The 22,630-nt window shown below is 50.5% G+C and overlaps 1 protein-coding gene across 5 annotated transcripts in view; it reads right to left on the bottom strand.

Moving 5' to 3' along the window:
• LOC140410257 (NACHT, LRR and PYD domains-containing protein 3-like) overlaps positions 1 to 22,630 on the bottom strand; it is a 159,627-nt gene that overhangs the window by 77,163 nt on the left and 59,834 nt on the right. For 2 of the 5 annotated variants that reach the window (XM_072498218.1, XM_072498220.1), the window contains exons 2-3: positions 6,255 to 6,476; positions 2,448 to 2,544 (exon numbers count right to left, since the gene is read on the bottom strand). In XM_072498218.1, the coding sequence (XP_072354319.1) occupies positions 2,448 to 2,511 (64 nt within the window). In that variant the 5' untranslated portion in view covers positions 2,512 to 2,544; positions 6,255 to 6,476. The remainder of the gene's footprint in view (positions 1 to 2,447; positions 2,545 to 6,254; positions 6,477 to 22,630) is intronic. The other 3 variants (XM_072498223.1, XM_072498222.1, XM_072498221.1) reach the window with 2 other exon arrangements.

Below are 22,630 nucleotides of genomic sequence, written 5' to 3'. Positions count from 1 at the left end.
GTCCATATGACTATCCAATGACCATTTGAATGCCCTTAGTGTTGGCGAGTCCACTACTGTTGCAGGCAGGGCATTCCACGTCCTTACTACTCACTGAGTAAAGAACCTACCTCTGACATCTGTCTTATATCTATCTCCCCTCAATTTAAAGCTATGTCCCCTCGTGCTAGACATCACCATCCAAGGAAAAAGGTTCTCACTGTCCACCCTATCCAATCCTCTGATCATCTTGTATGCCTCAATTAAGTCCCCTCTTAACCTTCTTCTCTCTAACGAAAACAGCCTCAAGTCCCTCAGCCTTTCCTCATAAGATCTTCCCTCCATACCAGGCAATATTCTGGTAAATCTCCTCTGCACCCTTTCCAATGCTTCCACATCCTTCCTATAATGCGGCGACCAGAATTGCACGCAATACTCCAAATGCGGCCGCACCAGAGTTTTGTACAGCTGCAACATGACCTTATGGCTCCGAAACTCAATCCCTCTACCAATAAAAGCTAACACACGGTACGCCTTCTTAACAACCCTCTCAACCTGGGTGGCAACTTTCAGGGATCTATGTACATGGACACCGAGATCTCTCTGCTCATCCACACTGCCAAGAATCTTACCATTAGCCCAGTACTCTGTCTTCCTGTTATTCCTTCCAAAATGAGTCACCTCACACTTTTCTGCATTAAACTCCATTTGCCACCTCTCAGCCCAGCGCTGCAGCTTATCTATGTCCCTCTGTAACTTGTAACATCCTTCCGCACTGTCCACAACTCCACCGACTTTAGTGTCATCTGCAAATTTACTCACCCATCCTTCTACGCCCTCCTCTAGGTCATTTATAAAAATGGCAAACAGCAGTGGCCCCAAAACAGATCCTTGTGGTACACCACTAGTAACTGGACTCCAGTCTGAACATTTCCCATCAACCACCACACTTTGTCTTCTTCCAGCTAGCCAATTTCTGATCCAAACTGCTAAATCACCCTGAATCCCATGCCTCCGTATTTTCTGCAGTAGCCTACCGAGGGGAACCTTATCAAACGCTTTACTGAAATCCATATACACCACATCAACTGCTTTACCCTCATCCACCTGTTTGGTCACCTTCTCAAAGAACTCAATTAGATTTGTGAGGCACGACCTACCCTTCACAAAACCGTGTTGACTATCTCTAATCAAATTATTTCTTTCCAGATGATTATCCATCCCATCTCTTATAAACCTCTCCAAGAGTTTGCCCACAACAGAAGTAAGGCTCACTGGTCTATAGTTACCGGGGTTGTCTCTACTCCCCTTTTTGAACAAGGGGCCAACACTTGCTATCCTCCAGTCTTCTGGCACTATTCCTATAGACAAAGATGACTTAAAGATCAAAGCCAAAGGCTCAGCAATCTCCTCCCCAGCTTCCCAGAGAATCCTAGGATAAATCTCATCCGGCCCAGGGGACTTATCTATTTTCACACTTTCCAGAATTGCTAACACCTCCTCCTTATGAACCTCAAGCCCTTCTAGTCTAGTAGCCTGAATCTCAGTATTCTCCTCGACAACATTGTCTTTTTCCTGTGTGGAAATGGCATTTTCATAACTCCCACTTCTGGCCTCCCTGCAGGCCCTTGGGATATTCGAACAAGGTAGGAGCAGGGACTGTTCACTTGGTATGCTTATTGTTACCTCTCCCTAGTTTGCCTCCTCCTTCCGTTGCAGTTGTAAGCATGAGATGCAATTGAGGGTTTTTTTCTATGTGGTTCCGGTGATAACACCATTGCATTTTCTGCATCGACGTCTCCACTAATGCCACAGCTGTTCTGTTTGAGAACTCTAAGCGTATTTGTTTACTGGACAGACTGTAGTCATATTCTGGCATCTGATAAATATTTGTTTATTAGTACTACATCTAATCAGATTACAGAGTAGGCATGCCACTCCTCGCTATGGCGTTCCAACTTCTCTCTGTTGAGAAAGTCTAACATGATGGACTGATGTCAGTGATATATCATCATCGCTGACATACAATAGCATATCCCATCTGGTAACAGTTTATACACCGACCAATCTGATTGGACAGTAGCTCTCTAGTACCAGGAGTGTCAGAAGCTGCAGTGGACACAATTCCCCAGAATCCAAGTCCCGGGCATCCAGGACCAGATGCATGCAGGGGTCTGAGGGTGAAGAAGAAAGGTGAGATCCAGGGGGATGGGCTGGGAGGTGAGTAGATGTTGGTGGAGAGGCTGGGGAGGTTAAAAGTGCACCTTCAGAGGTCAGACATTTGGGGGGCACCCAATGGTGAAAGGAAGCTACTGATGGAGGCCGTCTAGATGGTCACTAACTTCCCTATTTCCACTCAGCATGAAGGGAGTCATGCTCTTCCTTCCTGTGTGAGCTGCAGGTTCCTGCTCAAAATTTGCATCTTTCATCAGGCAGAAATTATATTTCCAAATATAATGTGAATCTACCTGTGTCCATTCTCGTTCCTGTTGAAGATGTTGGATCTTTACTGCTGTTTGGGCCTTCAGCCATTGTAGTGACAAACGTTCCCAGTTTTCTGATGCTCTGCAAAATATACAGGTCAGGAGTTTTAGCTTGGCGGAGTTTCCCTTCTCATCCAGCCCAGAAGTCAGCAGCAAACACATCCCTTCCACCATGCAGCCACTTCACACACCAATTAACTCGTCCCTCACTGAGAAGTCTGATCACAGAGAGCTGCCAGCCACTTTATCTGGATGGCAGCTCCCTAAGTCCCTGCAGTGCCAGAAGTTGGAGTGGACAGGACTTGGACTTCATGCCACTGCAGGTTAAGTCCCTGGGTAACAGAACTAGGTAAATTTGGGTTGCCTCAAGGAAGGGAGGCGAGGCCCAGAGGAAGGCAGAGTGTGCTGGATGTTGGTGGAGAGGCCGAGCGAAGGGAGGAACTTCTCGGGCAGAGTGCCCAATATCAAAATGGGGCTGCTAATGGAGATGCTCCCCACCCAATGCCCGAGCCTGACTAATTTTCAGGCCTTCCCCCTGCTTCGGAACTCCTTCCTTCAACCTGAAATTTGAGGCTAAGTGGGAAGTAGACTGTAATCAGTCAATATTTGGCCACCAGTGCCTCAATTGGGATAAGGGCATGCAAATCTAGCCTATCACAGCATTAAAGCGAATCTGGCACAAAGGCTATCTGAGAAATTTTACAGTACCCCCTCCCACAAACCTGCTAGAAGGGGATCAGAGAGAGAGTGCAGAAAAGATTCAAGAGAATGGTTTTGGAGATGAGGAACTTCAGTTATGAAGAGAGATTAGAGAAGTAAGGGCGGGATTCTCTGATCCTGAGGCTAAGTGTTGATACCATTGGAAATGCCGTTGCGTGTCTCGACGGTGTCAACACGGCCCCAGGATCAGCAATTCTGGCCGCTCCAGCTGTTGATCCGGCCGTGGAATGGGGGCCGGGGGATGCGCGCATGCGAAGTGGGTCCGGCGTAAATCCGCGCATGCGCAGTTACACTGGCGCCATTTCCGCACATGAGCGGTATCTCCCTTGTCCGCGCCGGCCCCGACCCAACATACCGCAGGAGTACAGGCACCGGCGCGGAAGAAAGGAGGCCAGGAGACAGAGAGGCCGGCCCGCCGATTGGTGGGTCCCGATCGCGGGCCAGGCCACATCGGAAGCCCCTCCACCCCCACAGGCCGCCACCCGACCTTTCAACGCCGAGGTCCCGCCGGCTCAGAGCAGGTTCGAACGGCACCGTTTTGGTTTTTTTACGGCCGCTCGGCCCATCCGGGCTGGAGAATCGCGTCCCGGCGGCGTGGCGCGACTCCCACGGTCCCCGGCGATTCACCGACCCGGCGTCGGAGAATCCCACCCAAGGACTGTTTTCCTTGGAGAAAAGAAGCCTCAAAGAGGTTTGGTAGAGGTATTCAAAACTATAAGGGATCTGGACAGAGTAGATAGGGAAAACCTGTTCCCACTTGTGAAAGGATAGAGAACAAGAGGGTACAGATTTAAAATAATTGGCAATTGTTCAATTTCTGTATTGCGTCACTGGGACTAATGAAACAGAAAGAAAACACTCACCCAGTGTTTTATGTCACAGCCCCCAGTAATAAAAATTGAGGGTGTTGAAAGGTAATGAAGCTGTGTTCAGTGTTCACTATCTGACAATACTCCATAGCTAAAAGCTATAGGTCAGGCACCAGAGGAATTGCTCCTTCAGAGGATCAGTGATGACACAACTGGCCAAATAGCCCCCCTTGATGTTGTAATCATTCTATTCTCCGATTCTGTAACTGCTGGTCAGAGACCGTGCTGATCTTTGAGGTTTGTATTTGCATCGTCCAGTGAATTCACAGGAAATAGTTTCTTAGTTCAATCTCCCATTTGATTTGTCATCAGATTTCAGAATATTTTAATGCTGATTCTTCAATACATCATTCAAGGAGGGAGGGAAGGATAAATTAGGAAACTACAGGCCAGTCAGTCGAATCTCAGCGGTGGGGAAACTATTGGAAGCAATTCTGAGAGACCGAATTAATCTGCACTTGGTGGGGCAGCAAGGTGGCGCAGTGCTGCCTCACGGCGCCGAGGTCCCAGGTTCGATCCTGGCTCTGGGTCACTGTTGGTGTGGAGTTTGGACATTCTCCCCGTGTTTGCGTGGGTTTCGCCCCCACAACCCAAAAATGTGCAGTGTAGGTGGATTGGCCAAGCTAAATTGCCCCTTAATTGGAAAAAAAGTTAACTGGGTACTCTAAATTCATTTTTTAAAATGTTAAAAATAATCTGCATTTGGAGAAGCTGGGATTAATTAAGAACAGTCAGCATGGTTTTGTTAAGGCTGGGTCATCTCTGACCAACTTGAATGAATTTTTCGAAGAGATGACCAGGTGTGAAGATGAGGTCAATGCATTTGACGTAGTCTACTTGGACTGCAGCAAGGCTTTTGATAAGGTCCCACATGTGAGACTGATAGTGAGGTTAAGAGCCCATAGGACCCAAGGAAATTTGGCAAATTGGATCCAAAATTGGCAGAGCGGCAGGAAGCAGAGGGTGATGGTCAAGGAGTTCTTCTGACCAGAAGCCTGTGTCCAGCGGGGTCCCGCAGGGATCAGTGTTGGGGCCCTTATTGTTTGTGGTTTATATGAATGATTTGGACGATAAATATTGTTGACCAGTAAGTAAAATGAAAATTGGTAGGGGTAGTAAATAGTGAGGAGGATAGCCTTGGATTACATGAAAATATAGATGGGATGGTCAGATCATTAGAAAATGGAATTTGATCCAGATAAGTGTGAGGTGCACTTGAGCAGGACAAACAAGGCAAGGCAATACATGATGAACTGCAGGTCACTGGGAAGCACCATGAATCAGAGGGACGTTGGTGTGCATGTACAACGGTCTCTTAAGGTGCAGGTGAGTAAAGTGGTTAAGAAGGCATATGGTATACTTGCCTTTATTAGTCGAGACAGAGAGTTTAAGAGCAGGAGATTATGTTGCAACTGTATAAAATATTGGTTAGGCTACAACTAGAATGTTGCGTGCAGTTCTGGAATCCACATTATAGGAGGAGATAGCGCTGGAAAGGGTGCAGAGGAGATTTACCAGGATGTTGCCTGGGCTGGAGAGTTTTAGTTAAGAAGAGAGATTGGATAGACTGGGGTTGTTTTCCTTGGAGCAGAGGAGAATGAGGGGGGACATGATTGAGATGTATAAAATTATGAGGGGCATAGAGTATACAGGAAGAAACCTTTCCCCTTGGTGGATGGATCAATGACTAGGGGCATAGATTTAAGGTAAGAGGCGGTAGGTTTAGTGAGGGAAAACATTTTCACCCATAGGATGGTGGGAGTCTGGAACTCGCTGCTTGAAAGGCAAAAACCCTCAGAACATTTAAGAACTATTTAGATGTGCACTTGCAATGCCAAGGCACACAAAGCTAAGGGCCAAGTTCTGGAAAATGGGATTAGAATAGTTAAGTGGTTGTTTTTGACTGGCGCAGATGCGATGGGCCGGAGGGCCTTTTCTGTGCTGTAGTCCTCCATGACTGTGACTGAGGTCTGATGACGTTAGTGTGTGTTCAGACATGCCCAATAAGCAAACGTGTGTAAATTAATTAGCTCTGCCCTAGATTGGAGTCAATCAAATCTCCCACTCCAAAATACGCACTTGATTCATTTGTTTTACGACAAAAAACTGATCTCATTTCGCTTTCCATTACATCGCTTCATGCTGGATAATTGTGCACGATGATCAGACTCTCCCAGTCTCATTCTCACCATTTCTGCCTCACCTTGTAACTTTTGTGTACTGTCTACAGCACCAGTCTTTATCAGAGTCAATGGGACTTTCTCTTGCCTTTCTTTCCAGTTGGTCTAGGAAACTCTTTGAATCGGAAGGGTTCTCTGTGGTTGGGGCTATCACGATCCTGTGTTAATTCACTTGCTGTTGTTCCTCAATCCCGGTTTACTTCCAGCTGTGGACCTTCCCATCACTTTGTCATTCACAGTTAGGTCTAATAGCATGGTAGAAAAGGACACAAATATTCAAGGTGCAAATTACTGCCACACTACAAACACATCTCTGATGTCCAACTGTTCACTGCAGTTTTCTTCCTTTTGCTCCAGTCTGCCTTGTGCTCATTCTCTCCCAACAACAGAACCACTTAGTTCCCAACACACCCCATATCGTTTTCTAAATTACCAATTTGTTTAGCTCAAAATCAAAAGAGTAACGGCCAACTGTTTTTTTTGGAGGTGCTGAACTCACAGCAAAACCACCCAACTGTTCCCAGAGATACAATCCCTGCTTCTTTTACACATTCTCCAGTTTCCGTATCATTGATTACTGCGAGTTATCACACGCTGTGACTTTCTGTAATTTACAACAGGAAATGTATTGCTGTTTGAACCATAATGGTTACAGCACAGAAGGAAGCTAATATGGCCCATCGAGTTTGTGTTGATTCTCTACAAGAGCAACTGACCTGGTCTCTCCCACATCCACCCTAAAATATATTTCCCTTCAGCTGCTTGTCCAATTCTCTTTTGAAAGCCTCCACCACACTCTCAGCCAGTGCATCCCAGATCCTAACCACTTCCTTTGTGTAAAAAAGATTCTCATCCCACCTTTGATCTCTTTCCAATCATCTCAAACTGACGATCTGCCATACCAAATTTGGATACGCACCAGTTAACACTGGGGGAGTACTTGAATGCAGTGTTGGATTTGAAGGTGGATAGTTCCAAGCCGCGTTTGCTGACACCTTCAGGAGGGGGTGGGGGTTGTTGGCTGCGTTTATGAGGGAGATAGGAGGGGCAGAGGTTTCTACACCCGTTGAATAGGGAGAACTCATTCTTTTGCCAGTACACAATGTGTATTCAAGGATTGACTTTTTTTGTTTTGGGAATGATGCTGTTGGTCTGGGTGAGGGAGGCAGAATATTCTGCAATTGATATCTCGGACCACGCTCCACATTGGGTAGATGTGGCCCTGGAGAAGGGGCCAGCTCAGAGGCCTGCATGGAGGTTGGACGTGGGGTTGTTGGCAGACCCAAATGTCTGTACCAAAATGAGATTATGTAGGATTCAGTAGGAATGGGGAAGATTTGCCATCAGTGGTATGATAAGTATTGAAATCAGTAGTGAGGGGAGAGGCCATCCCATTTAAGGCACGGGTGGGTCGAGAGGCAAGGGAGGAGCAACAGCGGTAGGTAGAGGAGATTTTGGAGGTGGATGGAACGTATGTGGAGGATCCCACTCTGGGTCTTCTGATGAGGAGGAAGGAGCTACAGGCGAGTTTGACCTTGTGTCCATGGGAAAGGCGTTCGGTAGTTCCGGCAGGCCATGTACATGTGTGGGGAGAAGGCCAGCCGCTTGTTGGCAGGCCAGGTCCACTGGCAGGCGGCAGCAAGTGAGATTATTCGGGTCCGGGATGGGACATGGGGAGCTGGTGGTGGCACCGGAGCAAGTGAACAAGACATTTGAGGAGTTCTATAAGAATTTGTTCAAGTCAGAGCGGAGAATGAGTCGGACATGAGGGAGCTTTCGGTGGTTTGGAGTGTCCTAACGTAGAAGAGGAAGAGAAGGCAGGATTGGGGGAGCCAATGGGGATGGAAGAAGTGCGGGTAACGATAGGGAAAATGCCGACGGGTAAGCCACCAGGGCTGGATAGCTTCCCGGTAGAGTTTTATAAAACGTTTATGGATAAGTTGGCGCTGCTGTTGGTGGAGATGTTTGATGGCGCGGTGGCTCAGGAGGCACTGCCAGAGGCAATGGGACAGGTATTAATTTCATTGTTGCTTAAGAAGGACAAGGACCTGGTGGAGTGTAAGTAGTATAGGCCGATATCTTTGTTGAATGCGGATGCCAAGATATTAACAAAGGTGCAGTTCTTTAGGTTGGAGGAGTGCCTTCCGAAGGCGATTGGGAAGGATCAGATGGGGTTCATAAAGGGCAGACAGCTGTCATCAAATGTGCAGTGTCTATTGAATGTGGTGCTTTTTCCGGCAGAAAGAAGGGAGTTGGTGCTGGATGCGGAGAAGGCGTTTGATCGTGTGGAGTGGAGCTATTTGTTTGCGGTGTTGGAGAGGTTTGGGATTGGGCCGAAGTTTGTGGCATGGGTGAAATTGTTGTATATTCGATGGTTATGAGATGAATTCAGGGTATTTTCTGTTGTATAGGCAAATGAAGCAGGGGTACCCCATGTCCCCCCTTCTGTTTGCGCTGGCTATAGAGTCTTTGGCCATAGCGTTGAGGTGCTCAGATAAATGGAGGGCGACATCGAGGGGGAGAGGGGTGGAGCATCGGGTGTCACTGTATGCTGATGATTTGTTGGTGTATCTCTAACCCGGGCTCTTCAGTGATGGATGCAATGGGACTGCTTAGGAGATTTGGGGCTTTTTCAGACCCCAAGTCAAATTTGGAAAAAAGTGAGTGTTTTGTGGTGTCTTCCTCAGGGGCGGGAGTTGGGGTGGGAGAGTTGCCATTTAGGATGGCAACAACCCACACTTTAGGTATTTGGGAATGCAGGTTGCTTGGGACTGGGCTCAGCTTCGCAAGTTGAACTTTACAAGTCTGGCGGGCAGGGTCAAGGCAGATATATTGAGGTGGGACAGTTTTCCCCTAACATTTGTGGGCCTGGTGCAGGTATGGATGAACGTTTTGCCGCAGTTTTTATTTTTATTTCAGTGCTTACCAGTCTTTTTGCTGAAGTAGTTTTTTATGGGGGTAGATAGGTTGGCTTTGTCGTTTGTGGGGGCAGGTAAGGTGGCAAGGATTAGGAGGTCGGTACTTCAGAGAGAGCAGCAGTCGGGGGGCATGGCCCATGCGAACCTGTTATACTATTATTGGGCGGCAAATGTGGTGAAGGTGCGGGATCGGAGCAGGGAGACGGATGTGGGTGAGGATGGAGGCAGGCTCTTGCAAGCGGTTGGGGGTCCGGGCGCTGGCAACAGAGCCACTCTCATTTGCCCCAGGGAAGATTTGGCAGTACTTTAGGTTGGGGGCAGGGTCACAGTTGATGCTGATCCAAGGCAACCATGGGTTTGAGCCAGGGAGGATGGATGCAAGGGGTGATGGAGATGAAGGGCGATTTGCAAGTATGGAGGAGTTGGGGAAGGAGTTTGGGGTCCCCACATGGGAGGGTTTCAGGTACATGCAGGTGCAGGATTTTGCAAAAAAAGGTTCTTCTGACCTTTCCGGTGGCACCACCCTCCTCGTTGTTGGAAGAGGTGTTGTCGGTGATGGAGTTGGTGGGGGCGGGTGGGTCATCTTGATGATCTATTGGAGTATTTTCGATGAGGATAAGGCTTCTCTGGAAGGGGTGAAGGCTACGTGTGAGAGGAGGCTGGGGATGATGCTGGAGGAGGAGTTATGGTGTAAGGTGCTGTGGAGGGTGAATGCCTCAACCTTGTGTGCGAGGCTGGGGCTAATACAGCTATAGGTACAGAGAGCGCATCTGACAAAGTCAAGAGTGAGCCGGCTGTGTAGCCATCTGGGATGGCCACGTCCCGATTACAAAATGGACACTTGCAAAGAATTCAGGGAAAGTTGGACAATGCTAAGAAACAAACAGGTGCAAGCTCTGTCTGTTGATTAGAACCTTAAACTCTCAGACAGGACAGAAACTACCAAACAATCTACATACTAATGAGCCATCTCCGGGGAGAAAAGGGAAACATTTAGATACACAATGTGAAGGCAGACTCCCCGGCGCCAGAAGAAGCTAAGACAAAGCAGACTGACAGTCACCAGGACACACCCAGCGATCAGGGAACCACCCCTCTATTGGGGGAAAATCGATACAGATGATTGGGAAAGACCCAATTAGTTGAGGCCAAGTTCAAGGCCCGCCCAAAAGCGCGCAAAGCCCTTTTTAGTATAAAAGGTATCCCCCCCAAGGGAGAATCTTCCTCCTTTGGCTTTGGCTCTCACCGAAGAGAGCGATCTGCCGAGCAGCTGCACCAGACCAAGTAAGTCCCAAATCAACGCACGCTACGAGATAGACGCTCCTAGCTGCTACCCTGTAAACCTCAACCCAGCAGTCTCAGAACCGAGCAACGGCCATTGTTCCTCTGACTGAGTGGGCACCGGAAGCTAAGTATAGGCTTTAGTAATAGTGGTAATTTAGTTTGGAGAGTTTATGCACGAGTAGATTTGACTGTGTGTAAATAAATGAGCATTGCTTTTGAACTTACTCACTGGTGTATCGAGTCATTGATCAGTATTTGGTTCTGAACCTTGTGGCGACTCTTGAGCAAACGTAATTAAAGAGCCAAATTAAGAGCCAACCAAAAGTTAGCAACATTTACTGGCAACATCTGATGGGACTCGACTTAGAAGTGGCCTAACCACTCCGAGAGAACCCAAAATTTGAATTGAGAATCCAATTGGAAATAGAAAAACCACAAGGGTCAAAACAGTACTGATCCAGCCTCTGAGATTCGGAAGTGTGTTAATGCATGCGAACGAACAGGGATATAAGAGCAGCACGGTAGCATTGAAATGAAAATCGCTTATTGTCACGAGTAGGCTTCAATGAAGTTACTGTGAAAAGCCCCTAGTCGCCATATTCCAGCGCCTGTTCAGGAAGGCTGGTACGGGAATTGAACCGTGCTGCTGGCCTGCCTTGGTCTGCTTTAAAAGCCAGCGATTTAGCCCAGTGAGCTAAACCAGCCCCAGTGGATAGCACAATTGCTTCACAGCTCCAGGGTCTCAGGTTCGATTCCGGCTTGGGTTACTGTCTGTGCGGAGTCTGCACATCCTCCCCGTGTGTGCGTGAGTTTCCTCCGGCTGCTCCGGTTTCCTCCCACAGTCCAAAGATGTGCAGGTTAGGTGGATTGGCCATGATAAATTGCCCTTAGCGTTGGGTGGGGTTACTGGGTTATGGGGATAGGGTGGAGGTGTTGACCTTGGGTAGGGTGCTCTTTCCAAGAGCCGGTGCAGACTCGATGGGCCGAATGGCCTCCTTCTGCACTGTAAATTCTATGATAATCTATGATAAGGTAAACCTGAGAGACTTTGTTGCGTAAAACTGTCGGGAGTTTTGTAGGCCGGAAATTAGCGAAAGCCGTACCCGTGTTAACATCACCAATTTATCACCCCCCCTGTTCCAAATTTGGTCGAGAAACTAGTAGAGAAAATGGCAATGAAGGCAATGGAATGCCTTACGAACCCCCAGGAATTCGAGGTCACATCGACCAGCAGTAGAGTAGGACAGTGTCCCGTTGGGAAGAAGAGATCAGGAAATATCTCAAAGGGACTACCGGTTGCGGCTATGCGGAGCTAAGCCGTACGATTCGGCAGCTTCCGCGATTACGGACTTTCGGGCTCGCTAGAGGAGCCCCACCAGAATCTCTTTACAGACAACCCGTGGGGAAGAGGAGAGAGAGAGGTCCCCTACCGACTTTTATGGACCGGACCCGAAGTGCAACGGCCAGAAAAGCGGCATTGGAGCAGCGGGAGAAGCGAGGGAAAAAAAACAAAATGGCGGCGGCCGGGGACAAAGAGGGAATGCAGGAATTCATCAAACGCTGCTTCGAGGAGCTGCGTAAGGAGATGCTGGCGCCTATACTGGCGGTAATCGAAGGACTAGGGATAACCCAGAAGGCCCACGAGGTGAAGATCCAGGAGGTACAGAAAAGAGTGAGTGAGAATTAGGACGAGCTCTTGGGCCTGGCGGTGAGAGTGGAGCGGCACGAGGCGCTACACAAGAAGTGGGCGGGAAGACACGAAGACCTGGAGAACAGGTCGAGGAGAAATAATCTGAGGATCCTGGGTCTCCCAGGAGTGGATGGGGCCGATGCCGTGGCATACGCGGGCACGATGATCGGGGCGAGGATGGGTGTGGAGGCCCCTTCAAGGGCGCTGGAGCTGGACGGGGCGCACCAGGTGCTGGCGAGGAAGCCCAAGGCAACTGAGCCGCCAAGGGCGATGGTGGTGAGATTTCACCGGTTTACGGACAGAGAGAGGGTCCTGAAATGGGCCAAGAAGGAGCAGAGCAGCAAGTGGGACAATGCAGAGATCCAAAGAAACCCGGACTGGAGCACGGAGGTTGCCAAGCGGAGAGCGGGTTTCAACCGGGCCAAAGCGGTGCTGCATCGGAAAGGAGTGAAATTTGGAATGCTGCAGCCAGCGCGACTGTGGGTTACATACAAAGACCAACATGACTACTTTGAAACGCCTGAAGAGGCATGGACCTTTATACAAGCTGAAAAGTTGGACTCAACTGAGGGTTTGTGAGGATGGGGGGTGTTTAAGGGTTGAAGTATGATGGTTGTTGTATATAGGGGGTCAACCACGCGCAGGAAATGTTATATGGGCTGGGGGAGAGAGACTAGGCTGCGACACGAGCTGCGCCAGAGGGGGCGGGGCAAGCTTTGGAAAGCGCGGGGTTTTTCTCCCGCGCGCGGGAACAAAGGCGGGAAGGGGAACGAAGGATTGATTGGAACATTCCTACACTGGGGGGGGTCAAAGGGACGGCGGGGGAAGCCGGGGTCAGCTGACTTACGGGAGTGATATGGTGGAGCAAAAAAGCTATACAGGGGTCTAGCGGGGGGGGTGTCAAAGGGACGGCGGGGAAGCCGGGGTCAGCTGACTTACGGGAGTGATATGGGGGAGCAAAAAAGCTAGACGGGGGTCTAGCGGGGGGGGGGGGGGGGGGGTTGCTGCTGCACTGGCCGAAAGGGAATGGGACACAGAAGAGGTGGTCGGGACGGAGGCCCCCCCGGCTGGGGGACTGGAGGGCGAGGGAAGCGCGGACACGGGACTGACCCAGAAAAGGAGATGGCTAGTCGGCGGCGGGGGGGGTGAGAACCCCTCCCATCCGGCTGATAACGTGGAACGTGAGGGGCCTGAATGGGCCGGTGGAGATGGCTCGAGTGTTCGCGCATTTGAAGGGACTGAAGGCAGACGTGGCTATGCTCCAAGAGACACACCTGAAGGTGGCGGACCAGGTCAGGTTAAGAAGGGGATGGGTAGGACAGGTATTTCACTCGGGACTGGATGCGAAAAATAGGGGGGTGGCAATTTTTATGGGAAAGCATGTGTCATTTGAGGCCAAGACTATTGTAGTGGATAATGGAGGGAGATATGTGATGGTGAGTGGTAGGCTGCAAGGGATGTGGGTGGTGTTGGTAAATGTCTACGCCCCGAACTGGGATGATGCTGGATTCATGAAGCGCATGTTGGGGCGCATTCCGGACCTGGAGGTAGGAGGCCTGATAATGGGAGGGGACTTCAATACAGTGCTGGACCGCTCCAGATCAAGGACGGGAAAGAGGCCGGCGGCGGCCAAGGTGCTTAGGGGGTTTATGGATCAGATGGGGGGAGTGGACCCATGGAGGTTTGCAAGACCGCAAGCCAGGGAATTTTCTTTCTTCACCCACGTGCACAAAGCCTACTCCCGGATTGATTTCTTTGTTCTGGGCAGGGTGCTCATCCCAAGAGTGGAGGGGACGGAGTATTCAGCCATAGCCGTTTCGGACCACGTCCCGCACTGGGTGGAAATGGGGCTGGGAGAGGAGAGGGACCAACGCCCGCTGTGGCGGCTGGATGTGGGACTGCTGGCAGATGAGGTGGTGTGTGGGAAGGTGAGGGGGTGTATCGAAAGGTACTTGGAGGCCAACGACAACGGGGAGGTGCGAGTGGGGGTGGTATGGGAGGCGTTGAAGGCGGTGATCAGGGGAGAGCTAATCTCCATCAGAGCTCATAGGGAGAGGACAGAGGGCATGGAAAGGGAGGGGTTAGTGGGGAAGATTTTGAGAGTGGACAGGAGATACGCAGAGGCCCCGGAAGAAAGAATACTTGGGGAAAGACGATGGCTCCAGACGGAGTTTGACCTGTTGACCACGGGGAAGGCGGAGGCACAGTGGAGGAAGGCGCAGGGGGCGACCTACGAGTACGGGGAAAAGGCTAGTCAGATGCTGGCACACCCGCTCCGTAAGAGGACGGAAGCGAGGGAAATAGGGGGAATCAAAGATGGAAGGGGAGCCACGGTTCGGAGTGTAACGGAAATAAACAAGGTATTCAAGGCCTTCTATGAAGAGCTGTACAGATCCCAGCCCCTCGGGGGGGGGGAAGGTGGGATGAGACGATTCCTAGACCAACTGAGGTTCCCGAGGGTGGAGGAGCAAGAGGTGGCTGGTTTGGGGGCACCAATCGGGTTGGAGGAGCTGAGCAAGGGTTCGGGGAGTATGCAGGCGGGGAAGGCCCCGGGGCCGGACGGATTCCCGGTGGAGTTCTACAGAAAGTACGTAGATCTGTTGGCCCCGCTACTAGTGAGGACCTTTAACGAGCCAAGAGAGGACGGGACCCTGCCCCCGACAATTTCCTTGATTTTTAAGTGAGACAAGGACCCACTGCAATGTGGATCGTACAGCCCGATCTCGCTCCTCAATGTGGACGCTAAGTTATTGGCAAAAGTGATGGCCAAGAGGATTGAGGATTGTGTCCCGGGGGTGATTCATGAGGACCAGATGGGATTCGTAAAGGGCAGGCAATTAAACACTAATGTGCGGCGGCTCTTAAGCGTGATAATGATGCCATCGGAGGAGGGAGATAGTGGCAGCTATGGACGCGGAAAAGACCTTTGACCGAGTAGAGTGGGAGTACCTCTGGGAGGTGTTGCGTAGGTTTGGGTTCGGGGAGGGTTCATCAGCTGGGTTAAGCTCCTTTACAGAGCCCCGGTGGCGAGTGTAGTGACGAACCGGCGGAGGTCGGAGTACTTTCGGCTGTACCGAGGAACGAGGCAGGGGTGCCCCCTGTCCCCCCTGTTGTTTGCATTGGCGATCAAACCCTTGGCCATATCACTGAGGGAGTCTAATAAATGGAGGGGGGTGGTCCAAGGGGGAGAAGAGCATCGGGTGTCGCTATACGCGGATGACTTGTTGCTGCACGTGGTGGACCCAATGGAGGGGATGGTGGAGGTCATGCAGACTCTTAGGGAGTTTTGGGGAGTTCTCGGGCTATAAGCTCAATGTAGGGAAGAGTCAGCTCTTTGTATTACAGGCAGGGGGCCAAGAAAGAGGGATAGGGGACCTACCGCTGAGGAGGGCGGTGGGGAGTTTTCGGTATCTGGGGATCCAGATAGCCAGGGCTTGGGGGGGGGGGGGGGGGGGGGGGGGGGCGTACATAAATTGAATCTGACGAGGTTGGTGGACCAAATGGAGGAGGACTTCAAAAGATGGGACATGTTACCACTCTCGCTGGCGGGTAGATTGCAGTCGGTCAAAATGGTGGTCCTTCTGAGGTTTTTGTTTGTGTTTCAGTGCCTTCCCATCGTGATCACCAAGGGCTTTTTCAAGAGAGTAGGTAGGAGTATTATGGGGTTTGTGTGGGCGAATAAGACCCCGAGGGCAAGGAGGGGGTTCCTGGAACGCAGCAGGGACCGAGGAGGGTTGGCGCTGCCAAACCTAGGGAGCTACTACTGGGCAGCAAATGTGGCGATGATCCGCAAGTGGGTTATGGAGGGAGAGGGGGCGGCATGGAAGAGGATGGAGATGGCGTCCTGTAAAGGAACGAGTTTGGGGGCGTTGGTGACGGCACCGCTGCCGTTCTCGCCGTCAAAATATACCACGAGCCCGGTGGTGGCGGCAACGCTAAGGATCTGGGGCCAGTGGAGACGACACAGGGGTGCAGTGGGAGCCTCGGTATGGTCCCCGATCAGGGGTAACCACCAGTTTGTCCCGGGGAAGATGGACGGGGGATTCAGGGCTGGCATCGGGCGGGGATAAGAAGAATGGGGGACCTGTTCATTGACGGGACATTTACGAGCCTAGGGGCACTGGAGGAGAAGTTTGAGCTACCCCCGGGAAATGCATTTAGATATATGCAGGTGAGGGCTTTTGTGAGGCGACAGGTCAGGGAATTCCCATTGCTCCCGGCACAAGAAATTCAAGACAGGGTGATCTTGGGTGTATGGGTCGGGGAGGGCAAGGTTTCGGCAACACACCAAGAGATGAAAGAAGAGGGGGAAGCGCTAGCAGAAGAGTTGAAGGGTAAATGGGAGGAGGAGCTGGGGGAGGAGATAGAGGAAGGTTTGTGGGCTGATGCCCTGGGTAGGGTTAATTCCTCCTCATGTGCCAGGCTCAGCCTGATACAATTTAAGGTGGTTCACAGAGCGCACTTGACGGGGGCGAGGTTGAGTAGGTTCTTTGGGGTAGAGGACAGATGCGGAAGATGTTCAGGGAGTCAGGCGAACCATGTACATATGTTTTGGTCATGCCCGGCACTGGAGGGGTTCTGGAGAGGAGAGGCGGGAGCAATATCTCAGGTGGTGAAAGTCCGGGTCAAGCCAAGCTGGGGGCTAGCAATATTTGGAGCAGTGGACGAGCCGGGAGTGCAGGAGGCGAAAGAGGCCGGCAGACTCTTAAGGAGACTCTTAGGGAGTTTGGGGAGTTCTCGGGCTATAAGCTCAATGTAGGGAAGAGTCAGCTCTTTGTATTACAGGCAGGGGGCCAAGAAAGAGGGATAGGTGACCTACCGCTGAGGAGGGCGGTGGGGAGTTTTCGGTGGACGAGCCGGGAGCAGTGGACGAGCCGGGAGTGCAGGAGGCGAAAGAGGCCGGCATTCTGGCCTTTGCGTCCCTAGTAGCCCGGTGAAGGATCTTGCTAATGTGGAAGGAGGCGAAGCCCCCTAGCGTGGAGGCCTGGATAAATGACATGGCTGGGTTCATAAAGCTGGAGAGGATTAAGTTTGCCTTAAGGGGGTCTGCGCAGGGGTTCTACAGGCAGTGGCAACCGTTCCTAGACTATCTCGCGGAACGTTTGAGTAAGTTCGGTCAGCAGCAGCAGCAACCCTGGGGTGGGAGGCGCGGGGGGGAAGGGGGATTGCTTGGGGAGATGGAGGAGCAGGAGATAATATGAAGGGTGGGGGAAACTGGCACGTGCGGGAGAGAGCCAGTGTATAAAGCTATGTAAATATACCATTTTGCCATGTATATATCTTGCTCAGTGCGTCTTAGTGTTATTTTGTTACGGGGGGGGGGGGGGGGGGGATTGTGTTGGTAAAAAACTTTAATAAATATATCTTTTTTTTAAAAAGGAAATATCTCAAAGGGAAAGGATGGCCCCTTTGGAGTGAATTCTGTGATAATGAGGAAACAGGACCCGGGGGTATAGGACATACTTGGTGGGAGAACCTGTCAGAGATCCACAAGAAGAGCTTAGGGAAAGCTCGCAAGCCAATGGCAATTGTGTCCTGTTTGGCACAATTGCAAGGCACAGAGGAGGTCGTTAGGACGCTCCGTAGAGAGATAGAGGAGAGAGACAGAAGTAGTGAGGTAGAGAAAGAGAATCGAGATCTGAAAGAGCAGTTAGCAGCAAGGGACAGAGAGGTGGATGATGTCAAGTGGGCACATCAGTCTTGTCTCGCGCATTTGAACAGTTTTCAGGCGCAATATGATAAGGCCTACCAGGACACGCAACGTGCGGTCTTGGTAAGACAGGAAACAGAACAGCAAGTTGAGAAATTGCAGAAACAGCGCAATGACTTCAAAGCTGCCCTACGAGCACTCCATACTTCCACGACGGAACAAAGGTAGAGCTCCGTAGACCACGCAAAATGCCAGAAGCAAATTGCAGAATTGCAATCTCTGCTGTCCGTGCAAAATGGATTTCAAGAGTACATTCGGACCCCAATTAGATCAAGAAAACGGCCCCGATTGGCAGGAGTTGAATGAGACTGCCCACAGATACGTACATGGGACATATACGCAGGAAAAACCCCAGAAAAGGAAATCGCCCCAACCGAACAGGCAGAACACACCCCCATGAATCCTGTAACCACACACCGCAGGGCCGCAGGAGAAGGAGAAGCAGACTTCCTTTACACAACCCCGTTAACCGTGACTCAATTACGGGACGCGTGTGGAAAAATTACTCCGTTCCTCCCACTTCAGACCCCCACCAATTTTTCGGGAAAGTCAAATAACAGGCAACCATGTACGGACTGGACGAAAAGGAGCAAGTGAAGCTCACAGTTCTAAGCCTCGACCCACAGAATGTAGGAGGAGGCACACTCCTAAAGATGCACACTGCGATCCTTGATGCGATCAGCTTTAACAGAGGAGACCCCGCAGAAGGCCTAAATAAGTGTAGGCAAAAGAAGACAGAGCACCCCACAGCGTTTGCTGGACGTTTGTGGATTCACTTCGCCGCAGTTTTTGGAGAATTAGCCCGCGCCCATTTGTCCCCAGATAATGTGGCCAAATGGACCCGAATTCTAATCTCCCACGCCACAGAAGCAGGACGAAAAGCTTGCGCAAATTATGACCTCTCAGATGAGACCCACAATGGGTTTTGAAGAGATTGTCCCGCGCTTGGGAGCAATCAATTGCAGACAAAACTGCATTTATAACACCCGCTGAAGAGCAGGTAGAAATGAACTCAGTTAAAGCACACCAGAACCCCGCATGGGTAAATGAGGCAGGAACAGCCAACCCCAGCCCAAAGCTCAGGAATGTTGTAATTGTGGACAGCTAGGACACTTTGCACGAGAGTGCAACGCGCCCCAGAAGCAGCAGAGAAACCACCAGCCAGGCACCCTGAACAAGAATCTGGCAAAGCCGATCCATAGCGTTAGCGCCCGTTCAGAGAATGCAGACATGAAAGGCACCGACTGACGGTGTTCGGGCTCCCCAACTTGGGTCTCCGACACCCTTTGGGACAAGTCCGGTAGACCGGTAGTAGCAGGCAAAGTCCGGGGACAACGCGTACAATTTATTTGGGACACAGGAGGGTCCCGCAGCACACTCAATTCCTCCACGATGTTTCAGCAAGACACGTGGCCCACACCAGACACCATCACACTCAGCGGCTTTACATGGCCATTTAAAACAGGGACACATCACAGCCCCTATAGTAATACAGATAGGTAACATCACGACTAAGCACCCCGTAGTTTTAGTCGATCTGCCGCAGACAGCAGAACATATCCTTGGGATCGATTTCATGAGCTCCCATAACCTTCCTTTTGATCCAGTTAACAAGTGTGTTTGGAAAATGGCAAAGGCAGCACGAGCCCCCGCCACGCTCACAGTAGGAGAATACGTAAATAGGATTAGCTCAGTGGGAGACTTCTGGTTCGACCCTCGAGCCATTAGTGCAGACAAACAAGTTAGGGCAGTCCTGCAGGAACATAAAGCAGCATTTGCACAGCACAAGCACGACTGTGGCAATTTGACTGGCTTTGTGACCATTACAGGTCCCGACCCTAAACCCCAGAAGCAGTACGGATTTCCCCAGGAAGCAGAGGGAGAAATCTCCAAAGTCATAGAGAGTTTGTTGGATCCAAGGCGTACTCAAATCAGTAGCCTCTACAAACAACGCACCGATTTGGCCCGTCAGGAAACTGGATGGATCATGGCGACTGACCATTGATTACCGGGAACTGAACAAAGGAGCAGCCCCCACCGTAGCCACGAGTCCCGAGACCATGCTCAAACAGGGACTCCAGTCTAAATTTTTTTCGGTTTTGGACATTAGTAATGGCTTCTGGTCCATTCCATTGGCTAAAGCGTGCCAGTACAAATTCGCCTTTACATTCCAAGGGCAACAATACACGTGGACGTGCCTTCCACAAGGCTTCCACAACTCTCCCTCCATTTTCCACCGACAGCTGGCAAATGGATTAGCAAAATTTTCCCGCCCCGATTGTCTGGTCCAGTCCGTAGACGACTTGTCACTACAGACAGACACAAAGGGAGAGCACATTTTGCTTCTCGCCGAGCTCCTAGCACTCCTAAAAGAGATTGGTTATATAGTCAACCACAAGAAGGCCCAGATTCTGAAAGAAAAAGTGATTTACTTGGGAACAGTGATCACTCATGGTAAACGCGAGATCGAGCACAAGAGAATTGACTCGATCATCAAATTGGCCCTTCCCCACAATGTCTCAGCCCTCCGGTCATTTTTAGGATTGGTTGGTTACTGCCGAAACCATATTGACGGTTTTGCCACTAAAGCAGCGCCCCTTTCCGAACTTCTGAAGAAGCAGGCACCTTGGGAATGGCTTCCACAGCATACAGATGCCGTGGAACTTTAAAAAGAGCACTCAGCACAGCCCCGCACTACAGGTCCCAGATCCACATTCCCCGTACACTATAGAGGTAGCAAGCACCAACCGAACCCTTTCGGCCGTGCTCCTCCAGGAACGCCATGATCCAGTTACGCCCCGCAGCATATGCCTCACGCATGTTAGACCCCGTGGAGCAAGGATTTTCTGCCTGTGAAAGGCACCTGCTCGTAGTTTTTTGAGCAGTACAATACTTCGCCTACATTACAGGACTCAACCCCATCACCATCCTCACAGAACACACATCGACACAGCTATTGTTAGACGGCCGACTTAAAGATGGCAGTCAGCCAAATCCGCGCAGCCCGTTGGACCCTTCTTTTACAGGGACGGGACGTCACGGTAAAGAGAACCAAAACCCACACATTCCTTGCTGATAATTTGCAGTATGCAGGCACCCCTCATGAATGTGAGATCATCACCACGAAACAGAACACAGGCCCATTTATTACCAAGACACCCCCCAGGAAAACAGGTAGTACACCCCAGCCCACAGGCACGTGCACACCCCTGAAGATTTATGTGGATGACTCCTCCACGGTGTTAAATGGAGAGAGAATTACCGGTTGCGGTACATATGTCGAGGACGCGCAGGGACGCGCCCTAGATGAAATTTCCTTAAGGTTGCCAGGCCACTTAGGCTCGCAGGCAGCAGAGCTGGCAGCTATTGCATATATTGTAGACCACCCCGACTCGTTCCCGACCCCAGCAGACATCTATTCAGACAGCTTGTATGTCTGTAATAGTTTGACAGAGTTCCTACCACTCTGGGAAACGAGGATTTGTTTCCGCGGATGGTAAGCCCCTACCCACAGCCCCATTACTCCGCCATACCTTAGAGACAGCGAAGGATAGGAATTACGGAATAATTAAGGTTCGCAGTGATCACCGTTCTTCCCCCCCTGGTAACGTTAAAGTAGACGCCCTAGCGAAGGCAGGCTCCAGGCATGGTTATTTTTGGAACCCCCCCCGAAAGCATCCCAGTACACGCAGTTCAGGTCTCACTGACGAACATTCAGGATTTAGCTAAGGCCCCGAAAGAGGACGGGAAACTTAGGGAAGTTTTAAAGGGAACCTTCCCAGCCCCGTACGACCAGTTTAAAAAAGCAATCACCACACACGACGGTGTGATTTTAAAGGATGGCATTTATATAGTTCCCAGCCAGGACAGGAACCAGATCATTTGTCAGTTCCATGACAATCATGGACACCAAGGAATTGAACCCACCCTAGCCCACCTCAGACCGCTTTGTTGTTGGCCTGAAGTAAAAATCGATGTCACACTACATTGAGAATTGCTTAATCTGTGCCCAGAACAATCCGGACAGATAAGCGAAAAAGGCTCAACTTAGCCATACCCGCCCCGTTAATGGACCCTGGACAAATCTCCAGATAAATTATATAGGAACCCTACCCCCATGCAGAAATGGTTACAAGTATGTGTTGGTGGTCATAGACACCTTCACAAAATGGGTGGAAGCATTTCCGTCAAGAACTATACGACCAAGACAATGGCTAAAATATTAACACATCGCATCTTTACAAGATGGGGCCTCCCACGCAGTATAGAGTCCGACAAAGACTCACCGGACGTGTAATGAAAAACGCCCTCCCGATTTTCGGCATTAGACAAAAGTTCCATATCGCATACCACCCCCAAAAAGTGGTATTGTAGAACGAATGAATAGGCCATTGAAAGCCACCATCAGGAAAATGGTACAGCAGAATAACAGCACCTGGGATTCAGTACCCCCATTTGCTTTGATGTTTTTAAGAAACACCGTATCTACATCCACAGGTTACACCCCCACGCCTTCATGGCTGGATGCCCCATGAAAGGCACTGAGTATTTACTAGGACTGGATTTGGCCAGTGCGCAGTTACAGCCCTCATGCATGAAAATGTGGTTACACAACTAGTACAGAACATAAAGGCAGCCCAACTCGCCGCAGCAGTGAGACTTGGAACCAGGAAGAAACAGAGCAAGGCTTGTTTCGACAAAACAGTACACGCCACTGAGTTTACAGTAGGGCAACAAGTTTTGCTTTCCCTTTACAACCCCAGTTCATTCCTTTCCCCAAAATTTTCTGGACCATAC

The sequence above is a fragment of the Scyliorhinus torazame genome, chromosome 4, assembly GCF_047496885.1.
Source record: "Scyliorhinus torazame isolate Kashiwa2021f chromosome 4, sScyTor2.1, whole genome shotgun sequence".
In the NCBI taxonomy this organism is placed as follows: domain Eukaryota; kingdom Metazoa; phylum Chordata; class Chondrichthyes; order Carcharhiniformes; family Scyliorhinidae; genus Scyliorhinus; species Scyliorhinus torazame.
The sequence above is the reverse complement of the archived record's forward strand: the minus strand, read 5'-3'. Positions and strand labels throughout refer to the sequence as shown.